This window comes from Pristiophorus japonicus, chromosome 18, assembly GCF_044704955.1.
Source record: "Pristiophorus japonicus isolate sPriJap1 chromosome 18, sPriJap1.hap1, whole genome shotgun sequence".
In the NCBI taxonomy this organism is placed as follows: Eukaryota; Metazoa; Chordata; class Chondrichthyes; family Pristiophoridae; genus Pristiophorus; species Pristiophorus japonicus.
The window spans coordinates 82,983,833-83,003,816 of record NC_091994.1 but is presented as its reverse complement, the minus strand read 5'-3'; the positions used below and the strand labels follow the sequence as shown (position 1 = coordinate 83,003,816).

At 48.8% G+C, this 19,984-nt stretch overlaps 1 protein-coding gene across 3 annotated transcripts in view; it reads right to left on the bottom strand.

The window, feature by feature from the left end:
- The window catches only part of LOC139228802 (zinc finger protein 362-like), a 76,352-nt gene that overhangs the window by 14,259 nt on the left and 42,109 nt on the right, over positions 1-19,984 (bottom strand). Inside the window, exons 3-4 of one of the 3 annotated variants that reach the window (XM_070860185.1) lie at positions 18,386-18,638; positions 1,109-1,403 (exon numbers count right to left, since the gene is read on the bottom strand). In XM_070860185.1, the coding sequence (XP_070716286.1) occupies positions 1,109-1,403; positions 18,386-18,638 (548 nt within the window). Of the gene's footprint in view, positions 1-1,108; positions 1,422-18,385; positions 18,639-19,984 lie in introns of all 3 variants that reach the window. The other 2 variants (XM_070860184.1, XM_070860186.1) reach the window with 2 other exon arrangements.

The window sequence follows — 19,984 nt, the reverse complement described above, 5'->3', positions numbered from 1 at the left end:
GCTTCACTCTTGAATGGTGGGGGGGGGGGACCTTGTTCTAAAATGAGCTCCGTGCCAGAATAGGAAACTCTGTTCGTGAATGGAAAGCCCCACTCCAGAATGGTGGCCTCCATTCTGCAATGCTGAGGCCAGTGGCGGGGCTCTGTTCTGGAATGTCCCCCCTGGAGCAGGGAGTTTGGTTGTCGGAGGACGAGCTGATTCTACAGGTAGCCACGTGTTTATTTCGTGCTGTGACTGGCTGCCTGTCCACCACTGTAGCATTCTAACACACCTCTGCAACTCTGATGGAGGGTAAATGAGGAGAGGCTGTTTCCACAGGTAGGAGGCTCAGTAACCAGAGGGCACAGATATAATTGTCAAAAGAACCAGGGGGAGAAGATTTTTTTTAAACACAGCGAGTTGTCAGGATCTGGAATGCGCTGCCTGGAAGGGCGGGGGAAGCAGATTCAATAGCAACTTTCAAAAGAGAATTGGATATATATTTGAAAAGGAAAAATGTGCAGGGCAATGGGGAAAGAGCGGGGCAGTGCGACTCTATTGGTAGCTCTTTCATGGAGCCGGCACAGTCGTGGTGGGCCAATGGCCTCCTTCTGTGTCGTCTGATTCTATGAATCCTATTAGTTGTCAATTGAAATGCCAGATAGCGGGAAAAAAACGCATCTCGCTGTGTGTCGGACAAGCTGGTCTCTCATGCTGTTGCAGCCCCATTGCTTCCATGGGAAAGAGTTGCATCTGAGCAACCCATCTGGGAAAGCAGCCAGTTTCTGGACAACCATGTTGAAAGAGACACATTAAAATGGTTTTAAAACTTGCAAACCTTTGAGCAGGCCTTGGCTCTAAACCCATTACCGGCCGACACATAGTTTTTGCACCTTTGGCGGTCACAGACGAAGTTTGATGACCTCTGACCTTACTCCCGCTCTCTGCCCTTGGTCCCAGGACCTACATCCTGGGCAATGATCTGCTGGTGTGGCCGCTCTGAGTGAGCTCCGCACCCCAGCCTCACTGCTCCCGGTCGTGAGCTCCGTAGTCTCTGCGGGGGGGGGGTTCGGGTGGGACTCCCATTTATTTATTTTTTTAACTGGTACTCTACCGCTTATTTTCCAACCTGTAGGTTTTCCCTTCCTTGGAGGGTTCGTTGCCCGACGCCAGGATGGGATAGGGCACCACCAGAACCGGCGGCCCCAGGCAGTTCTCTCCTTTTATCTTCTTCCTCCCTCGCTCGGTCTTCAGGACGTTGGCGAGGCCGTTCTTGCTGGAGTGCGCGGGGTCCATGCTGTGATGGGTGATCAGGCCGGAGATCAGGGTGGGAGAGGTCACCTCGGCACGCCCCTGGCTCGCTAAGCTGGGGGTGGTCACACTGATGGAGTCGCAAGTGGCAGTGGGCGAGGATAAGCTGAGCCCTGGGGAAGAAACAAACACTATGGTATTTTAGAAAACCCGCACTTAGAACCTTGCCAACACTGGAATCTCGCCTGCCAGAGCAGCTCGGTTTGATTCCCAAATCTACTTCTGTTAAAGAGACACTGCCTCTGCAACTCTCTGCCTTGTCAATGAGAAATTCATGCGCACGCACAGATAAGCGAGCTCATCTCCCAGGTGTTACATAAGAGCATAAGAAATAGAAGCAGGAGTAGGCCATTCGGCCCCTCGAGCCTGCTCCACCATGACTGATCTGATCATGGACTCAGCTCCACTTCCCTGCCCGCTCCCCATAACCCTTTATTCCCTTATCGCTCAAAAATCTGTCTATATCCACCTTAAATATATTCAATGACCCAGCCTCCACAGCTCCCTGGGGCAGAGAATTCCACAGATTTACAACCCTCTTGGAGAAGAAATTCCTCCTCATCTCAGGTTTAAATGGGCGGCCCCTTATTCTGAGCCTACGCCCCTAGTTTTAGTTTCACCTGTGAGTGTGGAGAATCTGGAGCACAGTTCTAATGTTCAGCTGCTATAGTTACGAGCTGTGCTTGGCCTGGCCTGTTCAGCTGTTCCCTGTGAAAAAGCAGTATTAAGTCGGCACATCCAGAGTCTACTACTAGACATAGAGTGAACAGTCCCACTCCAGGGACTGGAGCATATAAATCTAGGCTGACACTCCGGTGCAGTGTTGCACTGTCGGAGGTGCCGTATTTCGGATGAAACAAACCGAGGCCCCGTCTGCTCTCTCAGGTGGGCGTAAACGATCCCATAGCACTATGTCAAAGAAGAGCGGAGGAGTTATCTTCGGTGACCTGGCCAATATTTATCCCTCAATCAACATCACCAAAAAAACAGATTATCTGGTCATTATCACATTACTGTTTGTGGGTGCTTGCTGTGCACAAGTTGGCTGATGCGTTTCCCAGAATACAACAGTGACTACACTCCAAAAGCACTTCACTGACTGTAAAGCGCTTTGAGATATTCGGTGGTCGTGAAAGGCGCTATATAAATGCAAGTCTTTTTTCTTTACTGCTCTCCTAGTGCAGACTGGGAGCACGCATCAGGAAACTGGACATTTCCTGCCTGTAGTTTTCCACCTATTTCATTTATTGGATAAGAGGAGTTGAAAATGTACTCTTAGAAATACATGTTTATGAGTCGTCTCCGCCCCCAAGAATATTATCCAATGGGACTGGGAGCACAGTCCGCCAGTTTGGATGCCCGTGATTGCCTTGTTACTTTTTCTCCGTTACAGGTGTATAGTCCTGCCTTGCAATCCATTGATGCGAAAGGACAAAAGCCCCATGGGACAGATAACAGGTGCAAGGTACGCAGTTCAACCAGCACGATGAACCGCAAGGACAAACCTCGATCACTTCATGAAATGTCAGGGCCTCACTGAGATTCGACAAACAGTATTTATTTATTTTTAATCCATTTGGTAGAACTGGAAGCTGTAATTGTGGCTGACGTGCTCTGAGAATGCAACGGGAGGCGGTGTTTATCAAACACATGGATCATCATCTCTTGCTGTCTTATGGGGTTCAGTCCCATTTCCACCCCGTCTCTCTGTCTGCTCACCTGTTTGGATTTCGGGCTATGTGTATCTGTGAGCCAAATCCCAGCATTCACCCAGCCAAATCTGGCTCCCCTATCTTAGCAGAATTGTAAATCCATCAAAACCAAGTCTACAAGTCTGCCATCAGGTTAAAGGAACTGGCTTTCTCTGCGTTCCCCAGCTCGGGCCTCTTGCACATCCCCCACTTCCTTCGTCCCACCATCGGCGGCCGTGCCTTCAGCTGCCTAGGCCCCAAGCTCTAGAATTCTTTCCCAAACCTCTCCGCCTCTCTACTTCTCTCTCTTCCATTAACACGCTCCTTAATACCTGCCTCTTTGACCAAGCTTGTCCTAATATCTCCTTCTTTGGCTCGGTGTCAATTTTTGTCCGATTATGCTCCCGTGAAGCACCTCGCGAGGTTTTTCTACGTTCAAGGCGCTATGTAAACGCAAGTTGTTGTTGTGAACAATGTTACCTGGCACATGGACCCTGGGCTCCCAGAACCGGAACTGGGACAGGCACCAGTGCAAAAGCAGCTCAACGGGAAAGGCCATTGCAGAACTAGTCATGTCGGGCGACAGAGAGCAGGGAGCAGGAGCCGGGGGAGGGGGGGGGGGCGCGAGGGAGAAAGAGGTGCACAGAGAGAGAGAGAAGGGGGAGAGAGGATGGAACATAGAGAAAAAGAAGCTACAAGCGAAAGAAGAGAGACAGAGACGGAGGAAGGAGAGAGAAAAGAGGGAGCAGGGAAAGAGAGGAGCAATTGAGTTACAAGGAGCGGGAAACAGGGAGAATAAGAAAAGACCTGCATTTATATAGCGCCTTCCATGACCTCAGGACATCCAAAAGTGCTTTACAGCCAATGAAGTACCTTTGGATTGTAGTCACTGTTGTAATGTGTGAAACACGACAGCCAAATGCACACAGCAAGCTCCCATAAACAACACTGTGATAATGACCAGATAATCTGTCTTTTGTTATGCTGATTGAGGGATAAATATTGGCCAGGATACCCTGGGATAACTCCCCTGCTCTTCTTCGAAATAGTGTCCTGGAATCTTTTACATCCACTTGAGAGGGCAGATGGGGCGTCGGTTTAACGTCTCATCCAAAAGACGGCATCTCCGACAGTGGAGTGCTCCCTCGGCACTGCAGTGGAGTGCCAGCCTAGATTTTTGTGCTCAAATCTTTGGAGTGGGACTTGAACCCACAACCTTCTCACTTACCGACTGAGCTGACACTTGGAGGAGTCACTGAGCCCAGGTGCAGGAAGGGCCTGATGCCCTCACACGGAATAAGAATACACGATCAGGAGAGCCCCCATAGCTCAGTTGGTAAATACATTAACCGGACCTGTTCCAGATCAGGAAGGTCCCATCCCATCTCACCACCCCCCTCCCCCCCGCCATGTGCGTTCGTTGATCTCAGCCTGGACAGCAGGACACCATTCCCTTCTCAAAGTGCATGTGTGTGGATTCCGGGTGGAAACACAATCAGGGTTGGTTGGCACATGAATCGTGGGTGAGGTGTCAGAGAGCACCCAGCACCCCAGCAGGATTCACCAGCTATAGGAAAGGAGGGGAGAAAGCTGTGGGGACAGTAAATAGCTGCTGATCATCAGCCTTTCGAACCCTGCCCTTGTATTAAAATCTGGAATACTTCTGTTGTATTTGTGCAGACGTGATTGAGCAGCAGTGTAGCAGAGCGCCGAAATCGGCAGGGTCCCGGCTTGCAAGACCATCAGCAGGCCGGGGCCATTAGAGGGAGCAGCTTGTGGTGGCATACCACTGCAGGGAGCAGCGTGTGCTGCTGCAGGAGGGCGACGGCTGACTGCAGTGCGGGCAGGTACAGCAGGAGCGGCGAGGTCGGGGTGAAGGAGCGGCAAGAGTTCGTAGAGGGATGTGATCGGGGCCCAGAAGAGGCGAGGGCCCAGGGGCAGCACGGGCCAGCCCACACTGCGATATGTGTGCGCACGCGGTCCGTGCAGCAGAGCAGGTCTCCAGTCGTCTTGCCACTGGACCAAGGCCTAGCTCTGTCAAGCCCGTGTGGTGGCTGGTGTGCAACGGCCACCACACGTTAAAAAAATCCGCGCACAGGCATTTTCCACCCTTCAGGATGTAGTTCAGGATCCAGAATATTAGGTCCTTCTTTGAAACACCTGTGAACTCATCCCTTTTTGGCGTGGAAGCAAGTCATCCTCGTTTCGAGGGACCGCCTATGATGATGATGATGAGTAGAGCGCCACACTATGGCAAACATCAAGCACTACAACAACTGTGATTTTTATTTTCCCTGTTTCAACCCAACTCTCCAGCCCCATGATATTGAGGCTCTAGAATGGGTGCAGAGGAGCGACACAAGATTAATTCCCAGTTTAAGTTATCTTAGTTATTAAGAGAGTTCAGACTCTACACTTTAGAGAAGCATCGACTTAGGGGTGAGCTGACAGGTTTATAAGGTGAGCAAGGGAATAGATTGTGTTGATGTAGACAGTTTGTTTCAACTAAATATGTTAGGGAGGACCAGGGTCACAATTTTAAGGTGTATAAGACCAGAACTGGGTTAGTTGCGGGCAATTAGGGATGGGCAATAAATGCTGGCCTTACCAGCGACACCCACATTCCAGAGAATAGAGGGCCTCTGATTCGCTGAATCCCGTCAAGCGAGAGCTGGACCTGTTTCTGGCTGAGGCAGAGATAAACTCGTACAAGGGTTAGTGCTGTATAACATTAATCAGGGCCAAGAAGGTTGGAGAGGAATTTTCCAGATTCCGCCCCCGCCCCCCCCCACCCCATTGGCCTGGGTTTTTATCTGTTTTTCGTTTCTCCCAGATCACCACTTGGTTTTTGGATGGGGTGGGGCACAGGGCATCGCTCTTGTGTCGGACAAACCAGTGCGTCTATTCCTGGCCCTGTGTTGATAGGCTGAGGTACAGTTCCACAGGCCCCCTCACTGAAGTGACTATTATTCATGTGGGAGTGGATTTTCGGACATAGCAAAGCATGATGGGGTAGGCCAACTATCTGCCTTTCCACTAAATGAACTTTGTACCAAGAAGCCTATCTGCTGTCCCTGATATGAACTCTGCAGCAACAAGTGACTCCTGGCCAGGTGCAGGCCACTGTTTCATAGAAAGCTTTGCAACAGAATAACTAACCACAAAAGAAGATACAGAGGAAGGGCCCCCAAACTCGCGCCATGCTATCCGGTTTCACTAGGACTAAAAAGTTGTATGTAAATAAATTGCGTTGCCATATGGATTGATTGGTTGTATGTAAATGAATTGCGTTGCCATATGGATTGATTGGTTGTATGTAAATGAATTTAAATGATTGTATTCCGCCCCCTGTAAACTGCTTATAACCCTGCGGCACAAGGCACTCGGGGAGAAGGTGTTCGCAGATCGCGGGATCTCAACTCTTTTCCCAGAGCTCTGTTAGCAATAAAGTTGTCTCTCTTACTTTACTAGAGTCTATGTGAATGTATTTTCATTAACAAATTGACGTAGTCGGCAGGATACCGCGGAGCTGGATAGTCGTATGACCCAGTAGAACGGGACAGTAGTCAATTTCTGACCACCCAGAAATTATATTGGGGGAAGCAGCTGGCTGGTGAAGTGGTATCAAACGAATAAAATAGATTAAGTGAGGAAAGAGACATGACTTGATAGTATGTGATAGTATGTGATAAGAGTTAAGAAATTCAGACTGTAGTGGCGTATAACGCAGACTGAAAGTAATTAGTGATGCGGGGGTTGATTATTTTAGTCCAATGTTCATAGAAGGTGATATGGAAATCGGTGCGGAAGGGAGCTGATCACTCCAACCAAGAGCCGGACTCCGGTGGTAAGGAAACATGTTAATCTTCGTGAGCAAGACAAGAGGTCTCTGCGAGGTGAATCGTGGCCGTGAGTATTTAAGTTCAGAAATTCCATAAACTAGAGGGGAATACAGGAACATAGAACAAACATCTTCAATGGCAGGTAAGGAAACGGACGTAAAATGTGGACCGCCCTGGTCCCTAATTAACTCTTACATGACCGATCGACAAGTCTTAATTAAAAAAATGCAGAAGGACGGCTGGGATGTATCCCAGACATTAGAACAGCAGCGAAATTGGATGGCAAAACAAAAGAAAGATAAAACCAAAAAGGCCGGAGTATTACTAGTACATCAGTTAGCAGGACTAATTGAGCAAGTAAAGGACGTTAGAGAGAAAAGGGAAGGGAAAAGTAAACAATTAAGTCAGGCACAAGGAAAATGTAGGGAATGGGAAAAGAAATGTCTGGCGATAGAACAACAGATTCAGAACCGTTCCCAATAGGGGGGAGAAACAGCCTCACTGCCCCCTTACGAAGATTACCAAGGTGTGGCAACAGCCCCGGGTCAGGAAGATCTAGAGACCTTCCCGGCGACGCCAGTCACCAGGGGAGGAACTGCAGCGAATCCCACTGCAACCTATAAACCATTTACCCCCGGCGAGAGACAGCAGATAATGGCATCCCTGGGCAAATTACAACCCCGGTGTGCGAATACCAAATTGTGGGCAGAGCTGGATACAGTTTGGGTGGGCCACCAACTACACTTTAGGTAATGCCCCTACTAATTGGAGTAAAATTAGTACAACCAAACAACAAAAGGGGGAAGGAGCCTCAGAGTATGGGGAATGATTATTCCAGGTATATCAAGAATGCTCTGGACAGGGAAACCCGGGCTGCGGCAACCGAGCATTTATCCAGGCATTTAAGGACGGACTATCCGCTGCACACCAGACCATTATAAAAATGGGAGTAATTGTACCCCAGGATTATGATGAACTGGTCGAGTGGGCTCGTGGCGTCCAGGGAGGGGGCGATGAAAAATCCCAAACAAGGATAAAACAAGAAAGGGATTTTGCAGCAGGGACGGGGGGAGGACAGAAAAAGGGGACATGCCATAACTGCGGGAAGGTGGGTCACTTTGCCAAAGAATGTAAGGGGAAACGCATGGAAAAACAATGCACATATTGCGGCAAAAAGGGACAGTTAGACGCGACCTGCTATAGTAAAAATGGCTATCCTAATAAGGCAAGGACCCTGTCAGAACAGGAATACCAGCAGTGGCAGGAGTACAAAGCCACCCTGTGATGCCCGGCGGCCCCTGTACAAAGTAAAAAGGAGGGAAGGACATATGTGTCTGCACTAGTAGGGGGCCGACAGTGGGAGATGCTAGTGGACACTGGAGCCTCAATATCCATTACCAATCTACCCCTTCCCGTAACCAACAAAAAGGTTTTAATAAACGGAATAGATGGACGGCCAACACTGGTCTACCTGAGCACCACCCAAGTGGTGGAAATTGATAATTTAATGTATACCCATGAGATTTTATGTATGCAAGAATCGTGAGGGAACAATATTGGGGAATGACGTAATGAAGGAATTCCAGGCTCTGATTGATTGTGGCAAGGGGAAATTAACATGGCCAAAGGCAGATGGCAGTAAGGGAGATTTGGGACAGATGGCTCACCATATGGAAAGTTTAGGTGTAGCAACAGCCACAAAAAACAACTGGCATACCGAGACTGGAGGATATGGCGGCATTTGTGCCTCTGTGCCCGGGGTTTGGGCACAGACAAAATTGGATACCGGAAAGGCGGACATGGACCCTATTAAGGTCCCTGGACCATCTCATAAACCACACCGGCAATACCCTATAAGACCCGAAGCCAGAACAGCAGTTGTAGAAATAGTAAAGGGACTAGTGGAAAAAGGTATCTTAAGAGAAACTGTTAGCACCACTAACTCCCCAACATGGCCAGTAGGGAAGCCAGATGGGAGTTATAGACTAACCATTGACTACACTGCCCTTAATAAGGTCACCCCCAAACTATACCCGACAGTGGCCAGTCCCTCCACAATCCTTAATGGATTATCCCCTGAACATAAAATCTTTACAGTCCTGGACATAGCCAATGGCTTCTGGGCACTTCCCCTCGACCCAGAATCACAAGAGAAATTCGCCTTCACGGTGGAGGATAAACAATATACTTGGACCCGATTACCACAAGGGTTCCATAATAGTCCTGCCATATTCCACCGAGTCATGAGCGATGTACTAAAACAAATAGAAGTACCGGCAGGAAATAATATTTTACATTATTAGACATATTAATAGCTTCAGAAACCAAGGAGGGACATTAGGCAACCCTAAACCTGGTGTTACGAGCTTTGGAGATGGCAGGCCTTAAGGTCAACCCCAAGAAAGCCCAGGTAGGGAAAACCCAAGTCCTGGACCTAGGATAGTGCCTTTCAAAGGGGTTGAAAGAAATGCCCTCGGATAGGAAAAAGGCTGTCAAGGACATGCCTAGACCAGTAACGGTAAGGGGGGGTGAGGAAGGTACTGGGTCTCTTTAATTACAGCCGGAACTTTATCCCTGAGTTTGCAAAGATTGCCGAGCCCATACAAAGACTAGTAAAGGGAGGAAAACCGGCCCTAGACCTTATAGAGTGGGGCCCTGAACAAGAACAGGCGTATAGTAAACTCAAGTCAGAACTAGTCTCCGCACCTGGATTGGGACTGCCTGACATGGTTAAAGATTTCCACATCCACTGTAACAATGAAGATGGGTTCTATACGGCCAAGATCACGGGGATAAAAGGAGACTGATAGCCTATTACTCCACCGCCGAAGGTCCGGTGGTGACCGGATTATCCAGATGTATAGCTGCACTAGACTGCGCAGCTTGGGCAGTAAAAATAAGCGAGCCCGTGGTAATGACCGGAAACATCATTCTCCACACCAAACAGAAATGTTAAACACAGGAAAACTGAGAACCGTTTCTAATATGAGACGGGCAAAGTGGGAAGCAGTCCTCTTGCCACCCAACAAAGCAGTAACTATAATTAGAGAAGTAGGGGAAAGCCCCGCGGAGGGCATAGTGCAAGAGGGAGAGCCCCACGATTGCGGGGACGTGGATATGGACGTGGAAGAGGATAGCATAAAAGACACGCCCCTTCAAACCGCAGAACAAACCTTGTTTGTGGACGGCTTGCGAAAATACGTAGAGGGACTACCTCGAACCAGATGGGCTGTAGTTAACCAGGATCTAGAGACAGTCGAATCAGGGCGAATTAATGGGGGGTCGTCAGCTCAGGTGGCAGAATTGGTAGCCCTCACCCGGGCACTGGAACTATCAGAGGGTAAGATCGTTAATATCTATACGGACAGTAGATATGCATTCGGGGTAGGACACGATTATATGACATCATGGGGAGGAGGGGTTTTATCACAACTAGCGGACATCCCATAAAACACCAGCTGAGAATAGAAGCTCTCTTAGCAGCCAGTAATAAACCAAAACAGGTAGCGGTCATTAAAATTAAAGCCCACCAAAGGGAGCCGGACCGAACCAGTCCAGATTGGCTGAGTCACCAGGGAAATCAAGCTGCGGACTTATCTGCACAAGAGGCATTAGAACAAGAGGAGTGTGAGGAAGCCTCAGTCAGTGCCGCTGGGGTCCGAGACGAACAGATAAGTATCGAGAAACTACACCAGGACACTTCTGAGGAAGAAAGGGGTATGTGGACAAAGCAGGGCGCAACGCAAGGGAAGGATAACGTTTGGAGACGAAACGACAAGGTAATGGCGCCTGAATGCATACAGAATACCTTATTGGAGTTGCACCATGGCCTGTCCCATTCAGGACGAGAGGCCATGACCGGGAGTCTTGGCAGAGATTGGTGGTGAAAGGGGATGGGGAGAGATATTGCCAAACATTGCCATCGATGCGTTACGTGCGCACAATATAATCCAGGCAGGCCCATTAAAATTAAAATGGGACACCAGCCCCGTCCACGGGGGTCATGGGAACACGTACAAATTGATTTCACAGGTCCTTTGCCCCATCCCATGGAAAAAGATATTGCCTAGTGATTATAGATCAATTTACCCGGTGGGTGGAAGCTTTCCCCACACGTGATTGCACTGCCTCAACAGTGGCAAGGATATTGACCGAGCCGGTGATTCCCCGATGGGGAGTGCCTCAACAGTGGCAAGGATATTGACCGAGCAGGTGATTCCCCGATGGGGAGTGCCTCTTCAGGTAGATTCCGACCAAGGCACCCACTTCACCGGGAAGATTGTAAAAACAGTAGGCCAGCTGATGGGCATCAAACAAAAATTCCACATCCCCTACCACCCGCAGAGTTCTGGAATGGTAGAACGCGTGAACCGTACCCTTAAGAACGCCCTGGCCAAGGCCATGCAAACATCAGGAAGAACATGGACAGAAGTATTACCTATTATATTAATGAAGTTGAGAGCCACGGTAAACCAGATTAACCCCTTATGAACTAATGACAGGAAGGGCGATGCAATTACCAGAAAGCATCATAACAGGTGGGGCCGACGTAGGCCCATTAAAAGACAAAATTAAACGGTATGTTTTGGAACTAAGCACTCAACTCAAAGGGATGCATAAATTAGTAAGAGACAATCAGGAAGAGAGAGACGCTCAGAAAGAGCTTGAAAGGCTCCCTGACGTCCCGAGGGCGGGACGTTGCGTCATGGTAAAAACATTACCTGAAAAACCAGTGTTTGCACCAAAATGGAATGGCCCATATGAGATCATAATCAGTGGAGACACCTGTGCCTGTCTGGACATAAGAGGGAAGAGTGTATGGAAACGTTGGACCCAGTTGAAATTGTACAAAGAAATTAATGAGTAAACATAAGACATGTGATTCAAGATAATGTAACCAGGATATTTGTTTATGCACCCCGAACAGGTGACGACTGCAAGCAAGTCCAAATTATGGCTACTGCTAATATGTAAATATTGTATTGTTTGAGCGTAACAAACATGTCTAAGATAGCGTATATAATCGCGTTACTCTATGTTGTCACGGTTGTAAAGCTAATAGGCTTAGAAGATAACTTGTTTTTCAAGACCCATATACGTTTACACGGCAATCGAACCGTGTGTTACCCACCAGCCCAATCAGTAGAGGCCCTGTTCGTGGCCACCCCTGGATGGACCCCCTGTGACTTATATACGGCGGATACCTCGGACGCACCCTGTGAGGGACAAACAGGCGAATATAGAAGGGGTATACAGGGAAGATGCGTGGAATAAATAAATCCCACAGATCCTGTGTGCAGGGGGTCCCGGGGAAAGGATGAAACGGTATGCTCAGACAATGCAAGCTACCCGCTTTGCTTCTCGGGGCAAGGATGGGGGTGTGTATAATCCCTGGTCCCCGAGAACGCCACCTGTGTGCAGATGCAGTGTGCCTGTCAGCACTGTCAAGTGCATAGAGGCCAGTTTACTTGCACCTGTAACGAGCAAAGATGCCTGAACGTGACCGCAGGGAGGCAAGTTATCTGCGGTCAGTGCAACGGAACTCATGTCAGCTCAGAAACATGGGCATACCCGTTTGATGCTTACCAATTGGTAGGATCGGGCTCAAATTCAAGGGAACCGAGCAATTGGTGGTATAAGCAGTTCACGAGTGTTAGCAACACCGACGTAAAGTGTTATAGAGCTCAGGAGGGATTCGTGTTCCTCCTCAACGGCACCTTCAAGACCGCATCACCGACCTTCCCGGTCCTCTTTACAGTAGGAACTGTAGGACCACTCACTGTTCCATGCCCCCAAAGGGGGCATACTCGGAGAAGGATAGTAACACGGGCCATCAGCAAGGAGTTCTGTGCCGATTGGGAGGAGCCTATCACGCTGGGATCATCACTCGGTCACGGGTTCCTCGGGGCCCTGTCTGTGGGGGGGGGGGGATCAGCGGGGTAATTAGTGCCAAAAATAGGAACTATCTTATTTGTGGATTAACCATTCTGGGGAACAACACATCTAAGGGATTGGATGCCATCAACCGGGAGCTGTCTGAATTAAGATTGTATACGCAGCAGACCCGTTATGCCGTAGATTATCAGTTAGCCCAACAGGGGGGAGTATGCACAATAATAGGAGACAAATGTATAACGCGTGTTACAGATGAATCATACAATATCACCCAAGCCATTGATGCCATAAGAAAGCAGCTTGACGAGTTCAGACAAGGCCCAAAAAGGGGGAATAAATCGCTGGCTTGACTGGCTATTAGGGGGATCCTGGGGGTCCTATTTAATGCATGGAGTAGTTATTCTTGTTGTAATAATAATTACTTGTTGCTTGATTATCCGATGTTTTAATATCTGCTGTAAAGTCATGATGGCCCGAATAGTGCCGTTTGCCAGCGTGATCACCGGAAAAGAACATCTGATGGGAACACCCGGAGATGCCGAGGAAGACGGAGCGGATGACGCAGGCACAGACCACTACCTATGAAGAGTAGGCTAGAGCTACAGGCAAGGCAGGGAAGTAACTTGCCTCGAAGGTAGGCACTGAGCCACCTTCATTGTGGTCATCTGGATTTCGTGAACATCCTCCAGGACCAACAGGAGGAACTGTTGGAGTGGATTTTCGGACATAGCAAAGCATGATGGGGTAGGCCAACTATCTGCCTTTCCACTAAATGAACTTTGTACCAAGAAGCCTATCTGCTGTCCCTGATATGAACTCTGCAGCAACAAGTGACTCCTGGCCAGGTGCAGGCCACTGTTTCATAGAAAGCTTTGCAACAGAATAACTAACCACAAAAGAAGATACAGAGGAAGGGCCCCCAAACTCGCGCCATGCTATCAGGTTTCACTAGGACTAAAAAGTTGTATGTAAATAAATTGCGTTGCCATATGGATTGATTGGTTGTATGTAAATGAATTTAAATGATTGTATTCCGCCCCCTGTAAACTGCTTATAACCCCGCGGCACAAGGCACTCGGGGAGAAGGTGCTCGCAGATCGCGGGATCTCAACTCTTCTCCCAGAGCTCTGTTAGCAATAAAGTTGTTTCTTATTTTACTAGAGTCTATGTGAATTTATTTTCATTAACATTTTGGGTGGGGTGGGGCGTGTATATACATTGTGATGCACAGGGCATCGCTCTTGTGTCGGACAAACCAGTGCGTCTATTCCTGGCCCTGTGTTGATAGGCTGAGGTACAGTTCCACAGGCCCCCTCACTGAAGTGACTATTATTCACGTGGGAGTCCAGTGAACTGCAGGCTATTCGACCAGGTGGAGGAAATCATAGCTGAGCCCAAAGCCCACATGCAGGCACCTTAATCGCAGGGCCACTGAATAGTGATCAGGGGCACTGGACAGCAGCTGACCTTTGCCCTCTCGAGCCTGGGGTGCCTGGGCCAATTGTAGAGCCGCTTACTACTGCCCCAGCTGAGACTGGCTAATTCAGCACACACACTAGGGGCCAGGCTGGGTATCTTCTGATCTGTATGGCCTAGTAACACAGTGCATGAAGAATGGCCACCAGTTAGTATAAAAATTAAGAAAAGAATGTGTCATGTTTGCACAATCTCCGATTCAGACACTGGGCAGGGTGTCCCAGAGCGCCACATGGTGGCTGATGTCCAGCACTACAACAGTGTCCGATATGTCTAATTGTCTGATATGTCTGATGCAGGGGCCAAATCCGAAACGTTAACATATCTGTTCTCTTTACAGCTGATGACGGACCTGCTGAGTATTACCAGCATTTTCCACTTTGTCTTTTGACTAACAGAGCCACCTGGTGTAGAGGATAAGGTACTGCAGGAACATGTAAACTAGCACGAAATATAAAAAAAGATGGTAAGAGTTTTTACAGGTACATAAAAAGGAAAAGAGTGGCTAAAATAAATGTTGGTCCCCTGGAAGATGAGACTGGGGAATTAATAATGGAGAACAAGGAAATAGCAGAGACGTTGGACAAATATTTTGTCTCTGTCTTCATGGTAGAAGACATTCAAAACATCCCAATAGTGGATAATCAAGGGGCTATAGGTAGGGAGGAACTTAATACAATCACGAATGAAGTTGTACTAAGTAAAATAATGGGACTAAAGGCGGACAAGTCCCCTGCACCTGATGCCTTACATCCTAGGGTCTTAAGAGAAGTGGCTGCAGAGATAGTGGATGCATTGGTTTTAATCTACAAAAATTCCCTGGATTCTGGGGAGGTCCCAGCAGACTGGAAAACCGCAATTGTAACGCCCCTATTTAAAAAAGGAGGCAGACAAAAAGCAGGAAACTACAGACCAGTTAGCCGAACATCTGTCATTGGGAAAATGCTGGAGTCCATTATTAAGGAAGCAGTAGCAGGACATTTGGAAAAGCATAATTCAATCAAGCAGAGTCAGCATGGTTTTATGAAAGGGAAATCATGTTTGACAAATTTGGTGGAGTTCTTTGAGAATGTAACAAGCAGGATGGATAAGTGGATGTGGTGTATTTGGATTTCCAGAAAGCATTAGATAAGGTGCCACATAAGAGGTTACTGCACAAGATAAAAGCTCACGGGGTTGGGGGTAATATATTAGCATAGATAGAGGATTGGCTAACTAACAGAAAACAGAGAGTCGGTATAAATGGATAATTTTCCAGTTGGCAAACAGTGACTAGTGGTGTGCTGCAGGGATCGGTGCTGGGTCCTCAACTATTTACAATATATATCAATGACTTGGATGAAGGGACCAAGTGTAATGTAGCCAAATTTGCTGATGATACAAAGATGGATGGGAAAGCAAATTGTGAGGAGGACACAAAAAATCTGCAAAGGGATATAGATAGGCAAAGTGAGTGGGTAAAAATTTGGCAGATGGAATATAATGTGGGAAAATGTGAGGTTATCCACTTTGGCAGAAATAATAGAAAAGCAAATTATAATTTTCATGGAGAAAAATTGCAAAGTGCTGCAGTACAGAGGGACCTGGGGGTCCTTGTGCATGAAACACAAAAAGTTAGTATACAGGTACAGCAAGTAATCAGGAAGGCAAGTGGAATGTTGGCCTTTATTGCAAGGGGGATAGAGTATAAAAGCAAGGGGGATAGAGTATAAAAGCAGAGAAGTCCTGCTACAACTGTACAGGGTATTGGTGAGGCCACACCTGGTGTACTGCATGCAGTTTTGGAATCCGTATTTATGGAAGGATATACTTGCATTGGAGGCTGTTCAGAGAAAGTTCACTAGGTTGATTCCGGAGATGAGGGGATTGACATGAAGGTACGTTGAGTAGGTTGGGCCTGTACACATTGGAGTTCAGAAGAATGAGAAGTGATCTTATTGAAAGTTATGATAATGAGGGGGCTCGACAAGGTGGATGCAGAGAGGATATTTCCACTCATAGGGGAAACTAAAACTGGGGACATCGTCTCAGAATAAGCGGCCGCCCAGTTAAAACTGAGATGAGGAGAAATTTCTTCTCTCAGGGTTGTAAATCTGTGGAATTCTCTGCCCCAGAGCTGTGGAGGCTGGGTCGTTGAATATATTTAAGGCGGAGATAGACAGAAAGGGTTATGGGGAGCAGGCAGGGAAGTGGAGCTGAGTCCATGATCAGATCAGCCATGATCTTATTGAATGGCGGAGCAGATTTGAGAGGCCAAATGGCCTACTCCTGCTCCTATTTCTTATGTTCTTTGTTCTTATATTGAAACTCTGTGTTCCATTTGACTTTCCCACATTACAACAGTGACTACACTCCAAAAGTACTTCATTGGCTGTAAAGCGTTTTGAGATGTCCGATGGTCATGAAAGGCGCTATATAAATGCAAGCCTTGCTTTCTTTTCTTGATTTCTCGAAGTGAAATGTCAGAGAAAGCAAGGCAGAGCCGTGGAGGTCGAGCTACCCCAGCTTCCACAGCAAGAATGAAAGTCCTCTATTCAAACGATGAGGCCAATAGTTTTAATAAAGGCTTTCGTCACTGAACGCTGGGATGGGCCTGCCTCCAGAGAGTGACAGAGTCCACTGAAATCATGGGCCTCAGGTGGGGGGGGCAGCTCATGATTTAATCTACGGGTCTCCTGCCAGGTATGGGAGAGTTGGCAGGTCCTGTCTGTGGAACAGGAGCAGTGGCTCCTCTAGTGGATGGAGTGTCTGGTGCAGCGCACATTCGCCCAGCAATGTCCCAGGTCTGATCTCATTTGGCATGGTGATCAAGGTGCTATAGTTGGTCTAGTTGTGGCTCAGTGGGTAGCACTCTCGCCTCAAGAGTCAGAAGGTGGTGGATTCGAGTCACACCCTACGGACTAGTGCACATAATCTAGGCTGACACTCCAGTGCAGTGCTGAGGGAGCGCTGCATTGTCAAACATGCCATCTTTCAGAGGAGACGTTAAACCGAGGCAGTGTCTGCTCTCTCAGGTGAACGTAAAAGATCCCCTGGCTTTATTTCGAAGAAGAGTTGTCCCCCAGTGTCCTGGCCAATATTTATCCCTCAACCAACATTCACTAAAACAGATTATCTGGTCTTTGTCACATTGCTGTGTGTGGGAGCTTGCTGTGCGCCAATTGGCTGCCGCATTTCCCACATTACAACAGTGACTGCACTCGAAAAGTACTTCATTGGCTGTAAAGGGTGTCCTGCGGTCATGAAAGGCGCTATAGAAATGCAAGTTCTTTGCATCCCTGGGCAGGTGAGGGAGTAAAATCTGCCAGTGTTCACATTCCTGATCTCTTTCCAGTAACTCCTGCTGCAAATGTGCAGATCTGGATCTCAGATGACGGGTACCGGGGATCAAACAGCTTTGCTGACACTCGCGGTCAGGGTCCACATGTGAAGAATGGCCGTTTGGCCGGCAACTGCGAGTGGAACCGTTCCGTGGCAAGCAAAGCTTCTCTCAGTGGTACCGAGAAAGAAATCAAGCCACGGCAGCGGGTCAGTCAAGGTCTGTGGAGAAAGGAGAAAAAGTTAGCTGTTCAAGTGAATAGCCTTCGCCTGAAACATTGACTTATCTGCTTCTCCCTCTCCACAGATGCTGACTGACCTGCTGGGTGTTTCCACCTGCAGTTATTTCTCTGTGTCTTATCTCGGTGGTACTTGTCACGGGGCCTGTGGGCCAATTGCAGCCTCCTCCCCATCTTCAGTCGGCACCCCTTCCTGCATCGTGTGCTGCAAGGCCGCTTTCAGGGCTGTGGGATGTTGCCTGAGCTGGGATACATTCTGTTCCCGCCCCTTTGTCAATCTCCGGTAGACCAGGAACATGTCGTCAGCAGAGCCAGTTATCGCAGCTTCCACATACACGTACAGAAAAAGGCCCCGTTTAAATAGAAATATTGCTCCTACATTACCGTAAGAAAGCGCCTGGCCAGCATTTTGCAAATTCCTGGCCACCATTTTGCCAAATGCCTGGCCACCATTTGCCAAATTCCTGGCCACCATTTTGCCAAATGCCTACGGTGACCACGACTGAAACCAGGCGGATCCCCACAGTTAGTAAGTGTCCCAAAGCAGCGCTTCACCTCCTGAGGAAACAGGTCAGATAGATATTAACGTTCAACAAGAGTCAAATTAGCGTGCGAGAAAAAAAAATGTCCTTACAGTTCAAAATACCTGTTACAGAACTGGTAGCAGGTCTGGCATGGAGGGCCACGTCCGGCTGAGGGACCTGCGCGTGGACCTCGGACAGTTGCTGCGGCTTCAGGATGGACAAGGGCGATTGGCCGCTCTGCGAGGTCGACGGCAGCAGCAAAGGCTGCTGGGACTGCATGGACGAATGGGGCATGTGTGGCGGCCGGATCTTTTCCGCCATTAGCTGCTCCTTGATCTTGTTGATCAGCATCAGGTTATCGAGCTGGGAGGAGGAGGAGGGGGGAGGACAAGACACCGAAGAAATAAGACAGCGTAATGTTAACAACCGAACAGGTTTACCGGGAGCATAAACCTGCACGCTCTGGTGCCCGAGAGCACAGAGTATGCTGCGGAATTGATGCCAGAACGGTATCGGTCAGTGGAGTTGACCGCATTGTCCTAAGGTCAAAGTTCAAACTCCCCGTTTTCTCTCTCTTCCCCCCTCCCCCCGCTTCCTATCCAGAAGGTCGTGCTGAGATACAGGTCCTTGGGCGCCCACCACACTGCGGGTCCTTGCTCAAGCGGGCACGTGACCCCCCCCGCCTGACATCCACCTTAACCCTAAGCCCAGTGCTAGGCCGAACCCACACTTTGCAGCTGAGGTTACTGGACAGCGATCAGGAGCGAGTACCCGAGGTGATTCCCGATGGCCCTCCCCCCAGGGATACTGCAGCCAATTGTAGCACCTCAATAACTGTCCCAACCAGAATCAGCTAACTCACCACAGACAGCAGCAGGGAGTCGCTACGACTCAGTACCACATGGCTGATGCATTTCATCATCATCATCATAGGCAGTCCCTCGAAATCGAGGAAGACTTGCTTCCACTCTAAAAGTGAGTTCTCAGGTGACTGTACAGTCCAATACAGGAACTAAAGTCTCTGTCACAGGTGGGACAGGTAGTCATTGAAGGAAAGGGTGGGTGGGGAGTCTGGTTTGCTGCACACTCCTTCCGCTGTCTGCGTTTGCTTTCTGCATGCTCTTGGCGACGAGACTCGAGCTGCTCAGCGCCCTCCCGGATGCTCTTCCTCCTTAGGGCGGTCTTTGGCCAGGGATTCCCAGTGTTGGTGAGGATGTTACACTTTATCAGGGAGGCTTTGAGGGTGTTCCTGAAACGTTTCCTCTGCCCACCTGGGGATCTCTTGCCGTGTAGGAATTCCAAGTAGAGCGCTTGCTTTGGGAGTCTTGTGTCGGGCATATGGACAATGTGGCCCGCCCAACGGAGCTGGTCGAGTGTGATCAATGCTTCGATGTTGGGAATGTTGGCCTGATCGAGAACACTGACGTTGGTGCATCCATCCTTCCAGGGGATTTGCAGGATCGAGCGGAGACAGAGTTGGTGGTATTTCTCCAGCATTTTGCGGTGTCTACTATATATGGTCCATGTCTCTGAGCCGTATAGGAGGGCGGGTATCACTACTGCCCTGTAGACCATAAGCTTGGTGCCAGATTTGAGGTCCTGGTCTTCAAACACTCTCTTCCACAGGCGACCGAAGGCTGCACTGGCGCACTTGAGGCGGTGTTGGACCTTGTCGTCGATGTCTGCCCTTGCTGATAATGGGCTCTCGA